This window comes from Aquarana catesbeiana, linkage group LG11 (genome assembly GCF_042186555.1).
Source record: "Aquarana catesbeiana isolate 2022-GZ linkage group LG11, ASM4218655v1, whole genome shotgun sequence".
Classification (NCBI taxonomy): domain Eukaryota; kingdom Metazoa; phylum Chordata; class Amphibia; order Anura; family Ranidae; genus Aquarana; species Aquarana catesbeiana.
In genome coordinates, this window is record NC_133334.1 from 47,591,719 (window position 1) to 47,608,738 (window position 17,020).

A 17,020-nucleotide genomic window follows, 5' to 3' on the forward strand; every position below is an offset into this window, starting at 1 on the left:
ACATGGAGTAGGGAAACCAGTGGCAGGGCGCCCTAGGCGGCTGCCTAGTTGGCCTAGTGGTAGCACCGGCCCTGAGAACATCTGTCAGTTTTTATTTCTGCCTGTGCCCTTTTTAAGGAGATTCACCTTCTCTATTTGTCCTGCACTTATCGTTTTCCCTTAGTCCCCCCCTGCAAATTCTCACACAATAAAGCAGAACTACACTGCATCTGAGCACCACAAACCAAAAATGCTATTTGATTCATTTTTAACCACTTGCTTACTGGGCACTTAAACCCCCCTCCTGCCCAGACCAATTTTCAGCTTTCAGCGCTGTCACTCTTTGAATGACAATTGTGCGGTCATGCAACACTGTACCCAAATGAAATTTTTATCATTTTTTTCACACAAATAGAGCTTTCTTTTGGTGGTATTTAATCACAGCTGGGGGTTTTTATTTTTTTCTAAAAAATATTAAAAAAAACGAAAAAAAGACTGAAAATGTTGAAAAAACAAACTGTTTTCATAATTTTGAAAACAGGTCATTTTTCTCTTTCATTGATGTGCGCTGATGAGGCTGCACTGATGGGCACTGATAAGGCAGCACCAATGGGCACTGATAGGTGGCAGTGATAGGCGGCACTGATAGGCGGCACTGATAATCACTGCTGGGTGGCACTAATGGGCACTGGTAGGTGACACTGATAGGCAGCACTGATCGTTGGTACTGATGATAAGGCACTGATGGGCATTGATTGACAGCACTGGTGGGCATTGATAGGTGGCACTGTTGGGCAAATGTAGGTGGCACTGTGGGCACTGTTAGGTGGGACTGGTGGGTACTGATAGGTGGCACTGGCAGGTGGCACTGGTGGGCACAGATGAGGCAGCTCTCTGTGTGAGGGACCGATGTCCCTCTGACAGAAGCCGGTGATCGTCTTTTTTTTTTCCCCTCATTGCCAGCGTGAGGGGAAAAATAAAACAATTACCGATCTTGTTTACATCATGTGATCAGCTGTCATTGGCTGACAGCTGATCACGTGGTAAGGGGCCGGGATACGCCCCTTACTTTGATCTGTGATTAGCCGAGTCTCATAGACTCAGTGATCACAGAGTGCGCCGTGCGTGCCTCACAAGGGGCGCGCAGGCAGCTTGTGCACAGGAGTATGTCATATGACGGCCTCCCAGCAATAAAGGCCCACACTGTAGCCATCATTCGGCTATAGCGCAGGCAGGAGAAGGTTAATATTTAGGGCTCATGCACACTGGATGTTTTTACAGCTGCTTTTTTTGTCTTCACATGCTTTTTTCTGCAGTCAAAAAACTCCCCAGCATGTTATCCTATGTATCTGTAGCACCCTGGGGTTTAGTCAGGGAGCTCCTCACCAAATTCCTTGTCAGGAATAGCTGCTGTAGATAGTTGTTAGAGATCCATTGATTTCTCCCTAAGTTTGGCCTTGTTGTACTTGTCTCTTCTGCCACTAGATGGCCAGGGACTTGGTGGCATTAGATGTGAGAAGGACATTTCAAGGTCAAGATATGGGTATATGCTGCTAGGCCGGAGATTGTACCTATCCTGGGGGCATCTGGCTGCAGGCTGTGTGAGGGCCTATCCAGAAGTAAGAGGGCAGCGCAGGGTTGGGAGTGCGGCTTGTAGTCCAACCAAAAGGGACGGTTCTGCGGGCCGGAGAACCTGTGGTTGGAGGTAGAAGGGAAGCTGTCGCCACTAATGCCTCGTTTCCACCGAGCGGATCGGTTCGATTCGGTACGCTATTTTGGGTGTTTCCATTATGAAAGCGGCCCATACAACTGAACCGCTCCATTGAGGGTCCTGCTTCAGATGTGGGGCCATAGAAAATGGAATGGTTCGGTTAGGCCGGAGCTACGATACATTCCACTGATTGGCGGACCTGTGACGCCATGCTAGGCATTTTTTCTAAACCCACGTATGGCCCCTGTTGGTCCGACTTGCAGTGGAAATGCTCACCTGAATAGGCCGGACCATTCTAGGCCTTCCAAACTGTACAGGCCCGAACCGATCCGCTTGGTGGAAATGAGGCATAAGAGACCAACCACCTTTACCAGGGACCACAGTGAGTAACTGAAGCAAGTACCGGAGCAACATTCTTACCGAACGGACATGAATTGGGAAACTTCAGGTGGACAGGGACCGAACCAGCGGAGGTGATGCTTGCAGAGCACCTTTGTGTGTCAAGCCAGGGACCGAGCCGGTCAGTAGGGGTGAAGCTTGAAAGGTATCTGGAGTGTCAAGCTAGGGAGCCAACAAGTAAGCGTGGGTGACGCTTGAGGGGGATACCACCGCAAAAGACTTCAGGAGCTCATGGGATTCAGAGTCAGTGAATCAGAGAATCCAGTGAGAGACTAGGAGCTCAAGGGGCTGAAGAGCTACATGTGAATATTGTAGTGAAGCTGTTGAACTTTGTGTTAGGAACTGTTAAGTACTGTTGTCATAAGAGACGGCAATCCTGCACGTGCAGAAGTGGCACCTTGCTGGGGCCTTTCCCTGTATGGCTGTCTTCCCTTTGAAGTCTCGGAGTCTGCCAATTGAAATTGCAACTAATTAAGGGTGTCCTGGCCTTAACCCTCTTTCCCTACAAATTATAAAAAGGACTGTTAATTATCAGCACAGCCCCATCAGATGTGCCACCACAGCTGCCAAAAAGGTGCCCATCAGCTGCCAGTCAGTGCCCCATCAGAAACGGCTGTAGGTGCCCATCACAGTGACAATCAGTGCCCACCACAGTGCCAATCAGTGCCATTCAGTGCCCTACAGTAACACCTGTCAGTACCTCATCATCAGTGCTGCCCATCAGTGCCACCTGTCAGTGCCTCATGTCAGTGCCAGTCAGTGCCACCTGTCAGTGCTCACAGCTGCCTGTCAGTGCCCATCACAACCACCTGTCAGTGCCCATCAGTGCCACCTATCAGTGCCGCCTATCAGTGCCCATCAGTGCTGCATATCATTGGCCATTAATTCTACATATCAGTGCCTCCTCATCAGTGCTGCCTCATCAGTGCTCGTCAGTGAAGGAGAAAACAAAATTTTATATGCAAACGAAGAAAAACCAGAGGTGATCAAATACCACCAAAAGAAAGCTCTATTTGTGGGAAGAAAATAAAAATTTAGTTTGGATGCAGTATTACATGACTGCGCAATTGTCATTCAAAGTGCGACAGCGCTGAAAGCTGAAATTTGTCCTGGGCAGGAAGGGGGTGAAAATGCCTGGTATTGAGGTGGTTAAGCACCAATATGTTTTTCGGGTTCTATAGAGTTGAATCTTGGGGGGTGACACCCCCCTCTGTAAGGTAACACCGAAGGAAAACCCATTGCGTCTTGCGTAACACGTACGCTCAATGTGCTGTATTAAAATATATTTTGCAACTGCATGTCTGAGATATGGGTGGGTCGGTGTCATAAGGATGTAGCTTTATGGTTGAATTACATGGTAAACCTGTTCTCCAGGCTTTTGTATGATAAGGAAATAGAGACAATTAGTGACAAGTGTGGGGCGTGACTACTTTGAATACATCTGTTCCTGGTGGTGACGTTGGAGCTGAGGAGTCAGTAGTTGCAGCTAGCTTCCTTAGAGACCTCCAGTCTAGTCACAGGTAAGAGGAATCGGGGGGTGAAGGGGTCTATAGATGGGGGAGCAGGTTGCATCAGTCTTGAGGTACCCTGTGACTCTCCATCTACTGAATTTATCCTATTCTCAGCAGAAATATCTATAGAGCTGGGTGGACACCAGCCAGACAACCTCCCTAGGAGGGAAATGCACTGGGCATGTTAGAAAAAGTATTACCATACTGTTGCCTGTCTTTCTATATCCGTCTCATTTAAATCGCATAAACATGAAGGGTCAGCTAAGCCGAGCATACGTGTTTGGAGCCAAATCATGGGTCACAGGTACTTGAGACAAATTGGCTCGTGGGTGCATAGGCGAACGTCTCTTTAATGTCTAAACACACGTTGATGTAAAATGTTTTATTGCTATAGAGCAGTGGTTCTCAACCTTAGTCCTCGGCCATGTTTTTAGGTTTTCCTTTACTTTGCACAGCTGCTTTAAATCAATATCAATGACATGGTATTGATAAGAGCTATTTTATCTAAGGGAAGTTCTCAAAACATGGCCCGTTGGGGGTACTTGAGGACTGAGGTTGAGAACCACTGCCATAGACCAGTGGTTTTACAACCTGTCCTTAGGTACCCCCTACAGGCCACGTTTGCAGGTTTTCCTTTATCTTGCACAGGTGCTTTAAATCAGAGTCAATGGCTTGGTATTTTGGACAGCTATTTTATCTAAGAGAAATTCCCAAAACATGGCCTGTTGGGGGTACTTGAGGACAGGGTTGAGAATCACTGCTGAAAAGAACGGCGCCAGATCTAGCCTGTCTGATGTGGGGGTGTAGTAAAAAGGTCAGGGGGGGCAGAAGATGGGAGGTCAGTGTACAGGGGATCACCATGGGAAAGCATAGGAGGCCAGCAGCACAGAGTGGGGGCACAACTAAAATCTGGGGGGGGGGGGTACAGCCCCCCCAGCACCCCTCTGGACCTGGCCATGGTAGAGGTTTTTATCATATTCAAGTATACTTAAATCCCCAATCCAAGTGAGAAAAAAAACCCTGCAGTGGATCTCTGCACCCCGCACCGTAAGGGTTAAATCAGAGGTCTCCAAACTTTCTAAACAAAAGGCCAGTTTACTGTCCTTCAGACTTTAGGGGGGCCGGACTGTGGCCATCATGAGTAGAAATTGTCCCAGCATCAGTTGGAGTAAACAATGCCCCATTTTTGGTGTCAGTGAGAGCAATAGTGCCCCATTGTTGAGGTCATTGGGAGGAAGAATGCCCAATCTTTGGTGTCATTGGGAGGAACTGTGCCCCATCATTGGTGTCAGTGGGAGGAATGGTCCCCCATCATTGGTGTCATTGGATGGAATGGTCCCCCATCTTTGGTATTAATGGGCCCCATTGTTGGTGTCATTGGAAGGAACTGGATCCAAGAGCTCTGAGGGAACAGCATGCCCATGTCATTGCCGTGCGGTAAACAGTGACTCCCGCACGCATGCAAGGGAGTGACGTCATCGCGGCTCGGCCACTCAAAGGATCGTAGCCTGCGAACCCGGAAGGCAGACCAGGTGAAGATGGAAGCCCTGTCAGCGGTGAAAGCGTGCTGCTGTAGGGCTTTGTTTCAAGGTAAGTCTTTCATAATGTGCTAGTATGCATTGCATACTAGCACATTATGACTTTACCTTGCAGGGAGAAGATTTTTTTTTTTTTCAACTTTACTTCCACTTTAACAGCCTAAAGCGGAATGCCAGATATTAGATTTTTTAGAAATGCTACATTGTTCCAGCTTTAACCAATGTAAGTAAGCATCCATATCAGATTGGATCCCTGGAGAAGCAAAGAATCCACGTGGTAGTCGCTGCCACTGTTGATCACTGCTTTTCTCTGAATCCCCGACCAAGTGGCTACCCTTCTGTATAGTAAACACAGGCGGTTGCCCACTTGGGGGTCATTTGCTTCAAGCAGATACCATTCACAGACAACCTTGCATTTTTCTCAATGTATGCAAAGTGTTATTTGACTGGACTTGGTGGAGATCGTGATGTCACCTCTTCACCTTGTTCAATCAGAGCACACCTTGCATTGGTTACATGCAAACAGCTTCTGTGCTTGTCATTGATCTGTACAGGCTGGTGTCTGATCTCAAACCCCTGTGAATAGCCGTTGCAGAAAAACACTGATTCTCTGAGGTGTATGGCCTCAGCTGGCCAAATGAGTCCTTAAAGTGATTGTAAGGGTTTGTGTGTTTTTTTTATTTTTTATTTTTTAAATAACAAACATATCATACTTACCTCCACTGTGCAGCTCGTTTTGCACAGAGTGGCCCCGGACCTCACCTTCTGGGGTCCTCCAGTGGCCCTCGCAGCTCCTCCCCGCATCAGAAAACCCCCTAAGAGAAGCGCTCTCGCGTGGGGTTACCTTGCGGGCGCGCTCCCGAGTCCAGCATTCGGCATACATAGCCGCCGAATGTATGACTCGGCCCCGCCCCCCAGCGCCCACATCATTGGATTTGATTGACAGCAGCGGGAGCCAATGGCTGCGCTGCTATCAATCTATCCAATCAAGAGCCGAGAACCCCAGGCAGAGGGACAGCGCATCCCCGCCGGGTCAAGTTCCAGGGCTCAGGTAAGTAAAAAGGGGGGCTGGGGGCCGGTCACTGCCAGGTGATTTTTCACCTTCATGCATGGAATGCATGAAGGTGAAAAAACACGAGGGTTTACAACCCCATTAAAGTGGAACTAAAGGCAAAAAAATTATTGCAGACTGGCACTGGTAAAAACCATTGGTGAGGGACCTCGTGGGATTCAGCCCATTGGAGCAGAGGTAGGTATCTCTGACTTTAGTTACTATTTCGATACAAAATATGTAGGCAAAGGACACACCCTCAATTATGCAGACCCACAAAGCGGAACTAAACCCTCCTATTCTTTATAGCCAAGGAAGCTGCCATGTTATGCCCCGTACACACGATCCGAAAATCGTACGAAAAATGCCGCATTCGAATCGATCGTACGATAATCGGTTCATTAGTACAGAGCTTTCGAGAGCCGATCAGGACGGTTCATCCGATATTATTCTATTGGACATGCACGGAAATTTTTTTGTACGATGCCAGATCGTACGATTTTTGTTTAATCGGTACTGCTATCGTTCGAAAATGCAATACAAATGCATTACAACACAATGACATCACTTCCGAATTTTTATTCTGTCGTATGGGAATTTTCATGATTTTAGGCAAATCATCAGATTCGACGTGAGATTAGCATGCAAAAAAAAAACGGACGATCATTCGTCCGATAATCGGATCGTGTGTATGGGGCTTTAGACTCTGCAGCTGCCATGGTGCTGCACATGTGATCGGTCATTGGATGGTTTGACAGTTTGGCTGAGAACACAAGCAAAAGTGACAGTTATTATTCATGGAATGCCTTAAATGTAATTGTTTTGGGAAATGGTTAAATCTGAGGGCTTAAAGTGGAACTAAAACCATCAATTCAATTGTTTTTTAAAAGAGTTACATTCAAAGCATTCCATGAATGATAACTGTCACTTTTGTTAACTGTCAAGCCATTAAATGGCTGACCACATGTGCAGCACTGTGCCAACTGCAGATCAGTTCCTCTTTACTAAAGAAAAATGTATTTGCTTTTTTCTCATGCCTTCTATTTCCTCATACTGGCTTGTCAGGGTTGAAAATACAATAAATTAGAGCCTATATGAAATTTTTAGTACAATTTTATAAGGCGCTTAATAATGCTTTTATATAAGGGACTTGGTCATAGGGACAGTTGGGAGTTATGTTGTTGTCACCCTAGGTCTAGGACAAGGACCACCAGGTGAAAATAAATGAATGAAAGCCTAAAGAATGGAGAAAAGTAAGCAGCTACGCATTCAATGACTATTATCCTGCAATGTTTTTAATTTTGTTCTGTGAGTTTACTGCACTATACGACTATCCACCAAAAACATGGCCGCCGCTGCTGCGTGGAGGCGACATGCGACGTCATCTCTGCGCGCCGAACCCGGAAGCAAGTTGCGGGTTGTCAGTAGAAATAAGTGTCCGGGGGAGGGCGCTCACGTGTTGGGTGTCTCGGCAGGTGTCGGGGGTTGGGTGAGGAGGACTGACTTTCTTTTCTGCTGCTTATTCTACTTTGTATGGCTGAACTGCTGCCGTGTTTGCTGTCTGCTCTCCTCCTCCTCCTTCTTCCTCCTCTGTGTAAGTCCCATGTGTGCTGACCTTGCCTGTGTTCACCATGTACAGGACTCTGAAACGCTCCAGCATCCTGAGGATGGCGCTAGAAGGGGAAGGAGAGGTGGAGAAGGGGGCCCGGGAGCCCTTCCTCATCACATCGCTGAAGATCGCCATGGTGGTCACTCTCTATTGGTTTGTCTCCATCACCATGGTCTTCCTCAACAAGTACCTGCTGGACAGCCCATCCCTCAAACTGGACGCCCCGCTCTTCGTCACCTTCTACCAGTGTGTGGTCACCGTCCTCCTGTGTAAGACCCTCAGCCTGCTCACCCTGGTCATCCCCACCAACGTGCTGGAGTTCCCCTCCATACGCTTCGACCTCAAAGTCCTGCGCAGCGTGCTGCCCCTCTCCATCGTCTTCATCGGTATGATCACCTTCAACAACCTGTGCCTCAAGCACCTCGGGGTGGCCTTCTACACGGTGGGCCGGTGCCTCAGTACCATCTTCAACGTCCTGCTGTCCTACATCATGTTGAAACAGACCACGTCCCTCTACGCCCTGCTGTCCTGCGGGGTCATCCTTGGTAAGTCTTGCTGCAAGAGCTCACTTTTTTTTTTTTTTTTTTTTGCGATATATCTTAAAGCGTGCATAAAGATGAAGGTTTTTAGCGGTTATAACCTCTGTTGGTTTTTTGTTTTTGTCAATGTTTGGTGTCCTTATACCTTTTGACACCAGGACTCTCTGCCCCGGTGACCATTTGGTGGCGGGACATTCTGCCCCGGTGACCATCATCTAACATTTTGAGGTTTCAATGCAACAGGAAATCTTCCAACGTGACCCTTTTTTGCCCCGGTGACCCTTTTTTGCCCCGGTGACCCTTTTTTGCCCCGGTGACCCTTTTTTGCCCCGGTGACCCTTTTTGCCCCGGTGACCCTTTTTGCCCCGGTGACCCTTTTTGCCCCGGTGACCCTTTTTGCCCCGGTGACCATTATGGCAACGGGAATCTTTGTATAAAGTGAAATATCTGTACTAACCCAATTATAACAAGTGATAGGGAGACAGGTGCTGCTGCTTAAGATGCCTGAATACTCAGCTAATAGTAAATGTGTATGAGATAAAGGACCCTTTTGCCCCAGTGACCATTATGGCAACAGGCACCCCTTGCCCCGGTGAGCATTATGGCAAGGGGAACCCTTTGCCCCGGTGAGCATTATGGCAAGGGAATCACCTTTGGCCCGGTGAGCATTATGGCAAGGGGAACCCTTTGGCCCGGTGAGCATTATGGCAAGGGGGAACCCTTTGGCCCGGTGAGCATTATGGCAAGGGGGAACCCTTTGGCCCGGTGAGCATTATGGCAAGGGGGAACCCTTTGGCCCGGTGAGCATTATGGCAAGGGGGAACCCTTTGGCCCGGTGAGCATTATGGCAAGGGGGAACCCTTTGGCCCGGTGAGCATTATGGCAAGGGGGAACCCTTTGGCCCGGTGAGCATTGTGGCAAGGGGGAACCCTTTGGCCCGGTGAGCATTGTGGCAAGGGAATCCCCTTGCCCCGGTGAGCATTGTGGCAAGGGAATCCCCCTTGCCCCGGTGAGCATTGTGGCAAGGGAATCCCCCTTGCCCCGGTGAGCATTGTGGCAAGGGAATCCCCCTTGCCCCGGTGAGCATTGTGGCAAGGGAATCCCCCTTGCCCCGGTGAGCATTGTGGCAAGGGAATCCCCCTTGCCCCGGTGAGCATTGTGGCAAGGGAATCCCCCTTGCCCCGGTGAGCATTATGGCAAGGGGGAACCCTTTGGCCCGGTGAGCATTGTGGCAAGGGGGAACCCTTTGGCCCGGTGAGCATTGTGGCAAGGGAATCCCCTTGCCCCGGTGAGCATTGTGGCAAGGGAATCCCCCTTGCCCCGGTGAGCATTGTGGCAAGGGAATCCCCCTTGCCCCGGTGAGCATTGTGGCAAGGGAATCCCCCTTGCCCCGGTGAGCATTGTGGCAAGGGAATCCCCCTTGCCCCGGTGAGCATTGTGGCAAGGGGGAACCCTTTGGCCCGGTGAGCCTTATGGCAAGGGGGAACCCTTTGGCCCGGTGAGCCTTGTGGCAAGGGGGAACCCTTTGGCCCGGTGAGCCTTATGGCAAGGGGGAACCCTTTGGCCCGGTGAGCCTTATGGCAAGGGGGAACCCTTTGGCCCGGTGAGCCTTATGGCAAGGGGGAACCCTTTGGCCCGGTGAGCCTTATGGCAAGGGGGAACCCTTTGGCCCGGTGAGCCTTATGGCAAGGGGAACTATGGCACGGGGAACCCTTTGCCCTGATGACCAATGGCATCCAACATTTTGAGGTTTCAATGCAACAGGAATCTTCCAACGGGACTCTCTGTCTCAGAGACCATTTGGCATCCAACATTTCAAGGTTTCAATGCAACAGGAAATCTTCCAACAGGGACATTTTTTTTTTTTTTTTTTTTGCAGTGATGTTTCTCAAAGAGAGCTTTTCCCTTGCTTTGAGAACTCCTTTTAAACAGGAAGTGAAGGAAAATTGTCCTCGAGATACAGAAAACACCCTAGAAGGATTCTAGAGATGTAAAGCCGAAACCTTTTTCTTTTTTTTTTTTTTTTTTTTGCTATTGGTGTTACTGCTGAGAAAATTCACCCTCTCCATTGTCCTGGTGACCATTGTTACTGGGACAGAAAGTGATAGGAAATCCACTTCAAATTAACAGGAGGAAATCTTTTTCAAAGCAATAGGAAATCCCATCTGTGAACAAGTGTCCCCATTGGAGGAATTCTTCTCTCTTCCTGTGAGGCTGTCAGCTGTCATCAGGACACTCGGTGTGAATCTTCCCAGCAGGGACAGACAGCAGTAAAAACCTGACATGTTTTTCTCTTTTGCCTCTATTCCAATTTTTTTTTTCTTTTAAGTTTTGGCTTCAGATATACTTCAGAGGTTTGCTCCAGTCTAAGTTAAGACATGAATCCTTGGAATGCATACAGAGGATACAGTCTAGCTGCTTAGGACTTCAGGTCTTCATCCAGGCTTAGCTGTTGTGCACAAGGACACCTCTGCGGAGTTTATTGATGATGGTAATAATGATGATGGCTGATCACCTATAAAGTTTGGGCGCAGAAGTTAAAGCTGATCAGTCTCTCTGTGTCCCTTCTGACCTATCTAATATACAGGTTCTACAGCATTCATTCCATGCCCTGCCTGTCATTCAGTTAGTGGTTCAAGTAGAAGCAAAGTTGGTTGGTGGGGTGAATTTTTTATTTTTTATTGATGGTTCCAGGCACCTTTTCACTGCGGCCTCCACCATCGTCCTCTCCAGTGCCGATTTCTGCACTTCCCGCAGTGTTCTTGTCAGTTGTCAGTTGGGGGTTTGTTAGCACCTGATGGGGAATTCTAGCAGCACTGTATGCCAGCTTTTTATTTTTTTTTATTATCTGCTTTCCTGTTGTATATGTTTCCTCACCTCCTGTCTTGTGAAAGGTTGTCTTCAGATCAGAAAGTAAGGGGAAATCTCTCTGAGCACTGGAAAGCAGTAAAACCTGACAGGGCTTCTAACCTTACTCTATTCAAAACGAAAAAAGAGTTTTGGATATACACTATATTGTCAAAAGTATTGGGACGCCTGCCTGCACATAAACTTTAATGGCGTCCCAGTCTTAGTCCGTAGGGTTCAATATTGAGTTGGTCCACCCTTTGCAGCTATAACAGCTTCAACTCCTCTGGGAAGGCTGTCCACAAGGTTTAGGAGTGTGTCTATGTGGGAAAGGCAAATAATTCATGAGCATACTAATATACAAATGTAGCTCAGTGCCAACTGTAGGCACAGCTCTCTGCAAACATTTAATAATATTAAAAATAGGCTCATCCCTCACTTCAGGATGCAGATAATGAAACGACCTGGTTTAAGTTGGCATTAAAAGAAGATTCTATTTTAATAGCAGAAGCAGGATGAGCTTCCACTAATAGCAGAAAAACTGGGTGGGGTACATTCTAGTTTACTCCTAAGGCTACTTTCATACTGGGCCGGGCGTCGCCGGTTAAGCACCGCTATTTTTAGTGTCATTATTTGGCCGCCAGTGGGGTGCTTTTAACCCCTGCTAGGGGTCAAAAAACAGTTAAAACTGTTGCAGCGGCGCTGCCCCATTGATTTCAATGGGCAGGGGTGCTGTAGGAGCAATGTATACACCACTCCTACAGCGTTGCAAAGATGCTGCTTGTAGGACTTTTTTTTTTTTTTTTTTTTTTTTTTACTGTCCTGCAAGTGTACTGCTCCAGTGTGAAAGCACTCGGGCTTTCACACTGGAGACACAGGAGAGGCGCTATACAGGCACTATTTTTAGCGATGTAGCGCCTGTAAAGCGCCTCAGTGTGAAAGTAACCTAAACATAAAGCAGATCCAAACCCAGTCACTGAAATCATGGTAATGCAATTCCAAACATTTTCAATCTTCCTAAATCTGTCAATAGTACAGTGACAGTGCATATTTTTACCTCTGATCACTGTATTAGTGTCACTGGTCCCCAGAAAGTGTCAGAATGTCCACTGCAATAATCGCAGTCCTGCTGTAAGTTGCTGATCGCTGCCATTACTAGTTTTAGAAAAAAGAAATCTAGCATCTAGTTTGTAGATGCTAGAACTTTTACGCAAACCAATCAATATACGCTTCAGATTTTTTTTTTTTTTTTTTTTTTTTTTTACCATAATATTATGGTAAACAGATAATAACAGATAATATATTGGCCCAAATTGATGACGAAATTTAGATCTTCTTTTTAAATTTATTTATTTTTTATTGGATAGTATATATATATATATATATATATATATATATATATATATATATATATATATATATATATATATATATATATATATATATATATATATATATATACATACATATACATATATATATATATATATATATATATATATATATATATATATATATATATATATATACACAAATTTTTTTTTTTTTTTTTTTCAAAATTGACGGTCTTCTTTTTTGTTTTATAGCCCAAAAAATAAAAACCGCAGAGGTGATCAAATACCACCAAAAGAAAGCTCTATTTGTGGGTAAAAAAGGACATGCATTTTATTTTGGTACGGCGTTGCATGACTGCGCAATTGTCAGTTAAATTAATGCAGTGCTTTATCACAAAAAAACGGCCTGGTCATGAAAGGGGTTGTAAACCCTCAAGGTTTTTTTAACCTTCTTTAAAGCGGCGGAGTTCCGCTGAAAAAAGGGAAAAAAAAAAAAAATTAAAAGTCAGCAGCTGCAAAAAGTATAGCTGCTTTTTTAATAATCGGACACTCGCCTGTCCCACGGTCCACCATTGCGTCCGTACGAAGCTCCAGTCCTCTCCACCACGCCGGCATTCTTACTGTGGGCTGTGAATAGCCGGGCAATCTTCTGGGGCCTGTGACGTGTCCCAGAAGATTGCAGGAAGGGGGGAGAGGCGAACGGCGAACTTCCTTCCTGCGCCGTGGAGAGCCCCGGGAGGAAGTAGGAGCTGGATGCCTCTAAAAAGAGGGTATCCGCTCCCCCCCCCCCAATAAAAAAATGACATGCCAAATGTGGCAGGTCACCATCACTTAAAGCGGAAGCTCCATTTTTGGGTGGAACTCCGCTTGAATGCACTCTATGCATTAAGGTGAAAAACCTCCTGCCCTGCAGCACCCCACCTTTTTACTTACCTGAGCCCCGTAGCTCCCGCAATGGGAATGAGCACACCAGCTCAGGCCGGTGTCTCGTGTCCTGATTGGAGCAAAGCCATTAGCTCCCGCTGCTGTCAATCAAATCCAATGACTGGGGGGCGGGGCCGAGTCCTGCTGTCTGTGTCAGTAGACGACGCAGCAGGACTCGGGAGCGTGCCTACATGGGTGTCCCGAAGGAGAGAGCTTCTCCGACGGGGCTCTCGAGAAGAGGAGGAGCCACCAGCTCCGCTGAGGGACCCCAGAAGAGAAGGATCGGGGCCACTCTGTGCAAAACCAATTGCACAGAGGAGGTAAGTGTGATATGTTTGTTATTAAAAAAAGAAAAGAAAAAAAGACGAGTGTTTAGTAACCAATGAAAGGGTGTAAATCTTCTGGAGGTCAAGTGGTTAAATGGCGGTCGAGAGGTTATTTAAAGTAAAGTAAAGTAGTACTGATTGCCTTAGCACAGTTTTATTGTTTTAAGCTTGTATTAACGTTTTAGTGATTTGATTTTACATGCGTTTCATCACCTTCTTTGCCTCCACAGGTGGCTTCTGCCTCGGCATAGACCAAGAGGGTGCGGAAGGCACCTTGTCCTGGGCTGGAATATTTTATGGCGTCCTGGCCAGCCTGTGCGTTTCCCTCAACGCCATCTACACCAAGAAGGTCCTTCCCGCCGTTGATGGCAGCATCTGGCGCCTGACCTTCTACAACAATGTCAATGCTTGCATCCTCTTCCTGCCCCTGATGCTGGTGTTCGGAGAGGTCGGCACCCTCATAGCATTTGACAAGCTGGACTCTTTGCACTTTTGGGGTATGATGACTCTGGGGGGGGTTTTCGGCTTTGCTATAGGGTACGTCACAGGACTACAGATTAAATTCACCAGCCCCTTGACTCACAACATCTCGGGAACGGCAAAGGCTTGTGCTCAGACTGTGCTGGCCATTATTTACTACCAGCAGGTGAAGACTGTGTTGTGGTGGACCAGTAATATCATGGTACTTGGAGGCTCTTTCTCCTACACATGGGTGAAGGGTATGGAGATGAAGAAAACACAAGATCAGCCGGGGCAGACTAATAGTACTGAGGAAAAAAGCCCTGCTGGGGTTTAATAATCCATTGTTCAGATTGAATATGGACCAATGAATATCAGACTAGTGAGCATCAAATGTGAAAAATTGTGCAGCCATATATGAACAGCTTAAAAGTTGTCATGCTATAGTGCTTCAAAAACCTGCCGATCTGTAACATCTACCTAAACCTCTATAATGACTTTTTATATTTAAAGGGTCAGCTCCCCATACTGGTCATACAGTATTGAGTGCACTCCACTGTGCTGAAAATCCTGCCAGCTTCATACTTTTTAGGGTTGCAGCGGCGAGGGCCCATTCACACCATTTTGCAAGTTATAACTTGTGTTACTGTGCATGGTCATTATGCACTGCAAATGTATGGTGAGTTGCAATGCAATCTTATTTGTATTAGTACAATCTAGTGCAAAAGCTCTGTGCGTTTTTCATGCCTTAACGAACTTCCACACCCGAAAATGTTTGCATCGAAGTAAAAACTATATGGTGCGAATGAACCCTGAGGTGTTCTTTTCATGGTTTCTGGCTCCATTGAGCCCAGTAGAAGGTTGTCACACTTTTGATTCTATAGGAAAAGTGTAACCCCAAATCTTTTTTTCTCCTTTTTTTTTTTTTTTGTCAGAATAGGAAATGGTTAAAGTGGTTGTAATGGCAGAAGGTTTTTCTTTTTTTATCTTACTGCATCCCCCCCCCCCCCCCCCCCAAGAAACCTGAGCCCGATCTCAATCCAGCGATGTGCACAAGAGCTGAGGCTCTTTGTTGTCCTCGTTCCTCATTGGCTCAGATACAGCAGAAGACACCATTGGCTCCTGCTGCTGTCAATGACAGCCAGTGGTGAAGGATTGGGGGGTTGGCGATCCCCGCTCTATGTTTTAAGTGAGCACGCACAAGTGCCCCCATAGCAAGCTACTTGCAAAACCACCATTACACAGAGCAGGTAAGTATAACCAGAGAATTAGGTAAGTATATCTCTGTTCTCCAATCACCACTATCCTAAACTTCCATTGAGGGGACACTGGAAGTCTCTAACATTCTGTTTATACTGCCACCTACAGGAGAATTAGACACCAGTAAATAAACTGTAGGTCAGCCTTGGGTAACCTCTCCTACTACTAGCATGCCTCCATTTTACGCTAGTGTCCTAGGAGGATGGATATCTACTGTTCAGCTTTACCTTGAGGAAGACTAACTTATTTAGCACCCTTTTTCTTCCTGCTTTTCAAGTTTTTTATTTTATTTAATCAAGACTGTTCTCTAGCGCTGGTAGAGCTTGCCTCCTCCATTGCAGCTTTCCAGCATAGCCATCCTCGGCTGGCATTTTGAAGTGACGCATCTGACCCCACATGGCTGGACGTTGTTTGGTGTAGGGTGCTATCCAGACTTCTATCTGGTGAAAGTTGGCTGTGGAAGTCTAGAACTGCTGGCATTGATTCAGCACTTGCCCTGTTTCTGAAGACTCACTTTGGGTGTAAGTCAGTCAGGCGAAGCAGTAGAACTACTTCAGTTATATAGGTCGCTGGGCACCTTTTACCATTCTCAGTTTGCTGCTGTTGAGGGAACAGTCAGTCTGTTAGACAAGGTGGCTTTGACTGTCCAGATGTTACAGAAGTTTGTATGGATCCTGAATCTTCAGAAACTAACTAACTAAGTCTTGCAGCGATGAGAGGTAGATAGGCTTCTTATGCACTGTGTGCTGATGACCTCATCCATCAGCAGGTTCTCAGTGACATCAGGGAGGTGGGTGGGCCAGGTTTTGTAATTGAAGGTGTTCCTGGGAAGGGCACCCCCCGACTCATTTATATACATGTCTTACCTGTGCTCCCTGGCAGCTTTATGTTTCTCCACAGCCAGTGCTGAGTCCGGCTCTGTTGGCAACCCAGGATATTTTTGACATTGCTCCCCAGGTCATGTGACCACGCTCCAGCCCACACCTGTCACAGGGGAGCAGGTCATGTGCTCCTCAATACCAAAAATGCTTGGTATCCTTACTAGCTGCAGAAGCAAGGGCAGCACAGGTAATGCAAGTATAAGAGGGCTGGAGAATGTTCTTCTTATGCCCTGTACACATGATCGCACATTCCGACAACAAAATCCATCTGATTTTTTCCGACGGATGTTGGCTCAAACTTGTCTTGCATACACACGGTCACACAAAGTTGGTCGGAAATTTCCAAACGTCAAGAACGCGGTGACGTACAACGCGTACGACGAGCCGAGAAAAATTAATTTCAATAGCCAGTGCTGCTCTTCTGCTTGATTCCGAGCATGCATGGCACTTTGTGCGTCGGAATTGTCTACACATGATCAGAATTTACGCAAATGGATTTTGTTGTCGGAAAATTTCAGATCCAGCTCTCAAACTTTGTGTGTCAAATTCTGATGGAAAAAGTCCGATGGAGCCTACACACGGTCGGAATTTCCAACCACAAGCTCCGATCGCACATTTTCCGTCGGAAAGTCCGACCGTGTGTACAGGGCAT

At 46.9% G+C, this 17,020-nt stretch overlaps 1 protein-coding gene across 3 annotated transcripts; it reads left to right on the forward strand.

Moving 5' to 3' along the window:
• Positions 1 to 3,478: 3,478 nt before the first annotated feature.
• SLC35C1 (solute carrier family 35 member C1) lies at positions 3,479 to 15,037 on the forward strand. 3 transcript variants are annotated; one of them, XM_073604257.1, is made up of 3 exons: positions 3,479 to 3,609; positions 7,829 to 8,343; positions 13,999 to 15,037. In XM_073604257.1, exons 2-3 carry the CDS (start codon positions 7,857 to 7,859, stop codon positions 14,562 to 14,564), a joined length of 1,053 nt encoding a protein of 350 aa, XP_073460358.1. In that variant the 5' UTR covers positions 3,479 to 3,609; positions 7,829 to 7,856; the 3' UTR covers positions 14,565 to 15,037. The 3 variants fall into 3 exon arrangements, with proteins under 3 accessions (XP_073460358.1, XP_073460359.1, XP_073460357.1); XM_073604258.1 differs by lacking the exon at positions 3,479 to 3,609 and adding an exon at positions 7,595 to 7,678; XM_073604256.1 differs by lacking the exon at positions 3,479 to 3,609 and having other exon boundaries at positions 7,821 to 8,343.
• The last annotated feature ends 1,983 nt before the right edge of the window (positions 15,038 to 17,020 follow it).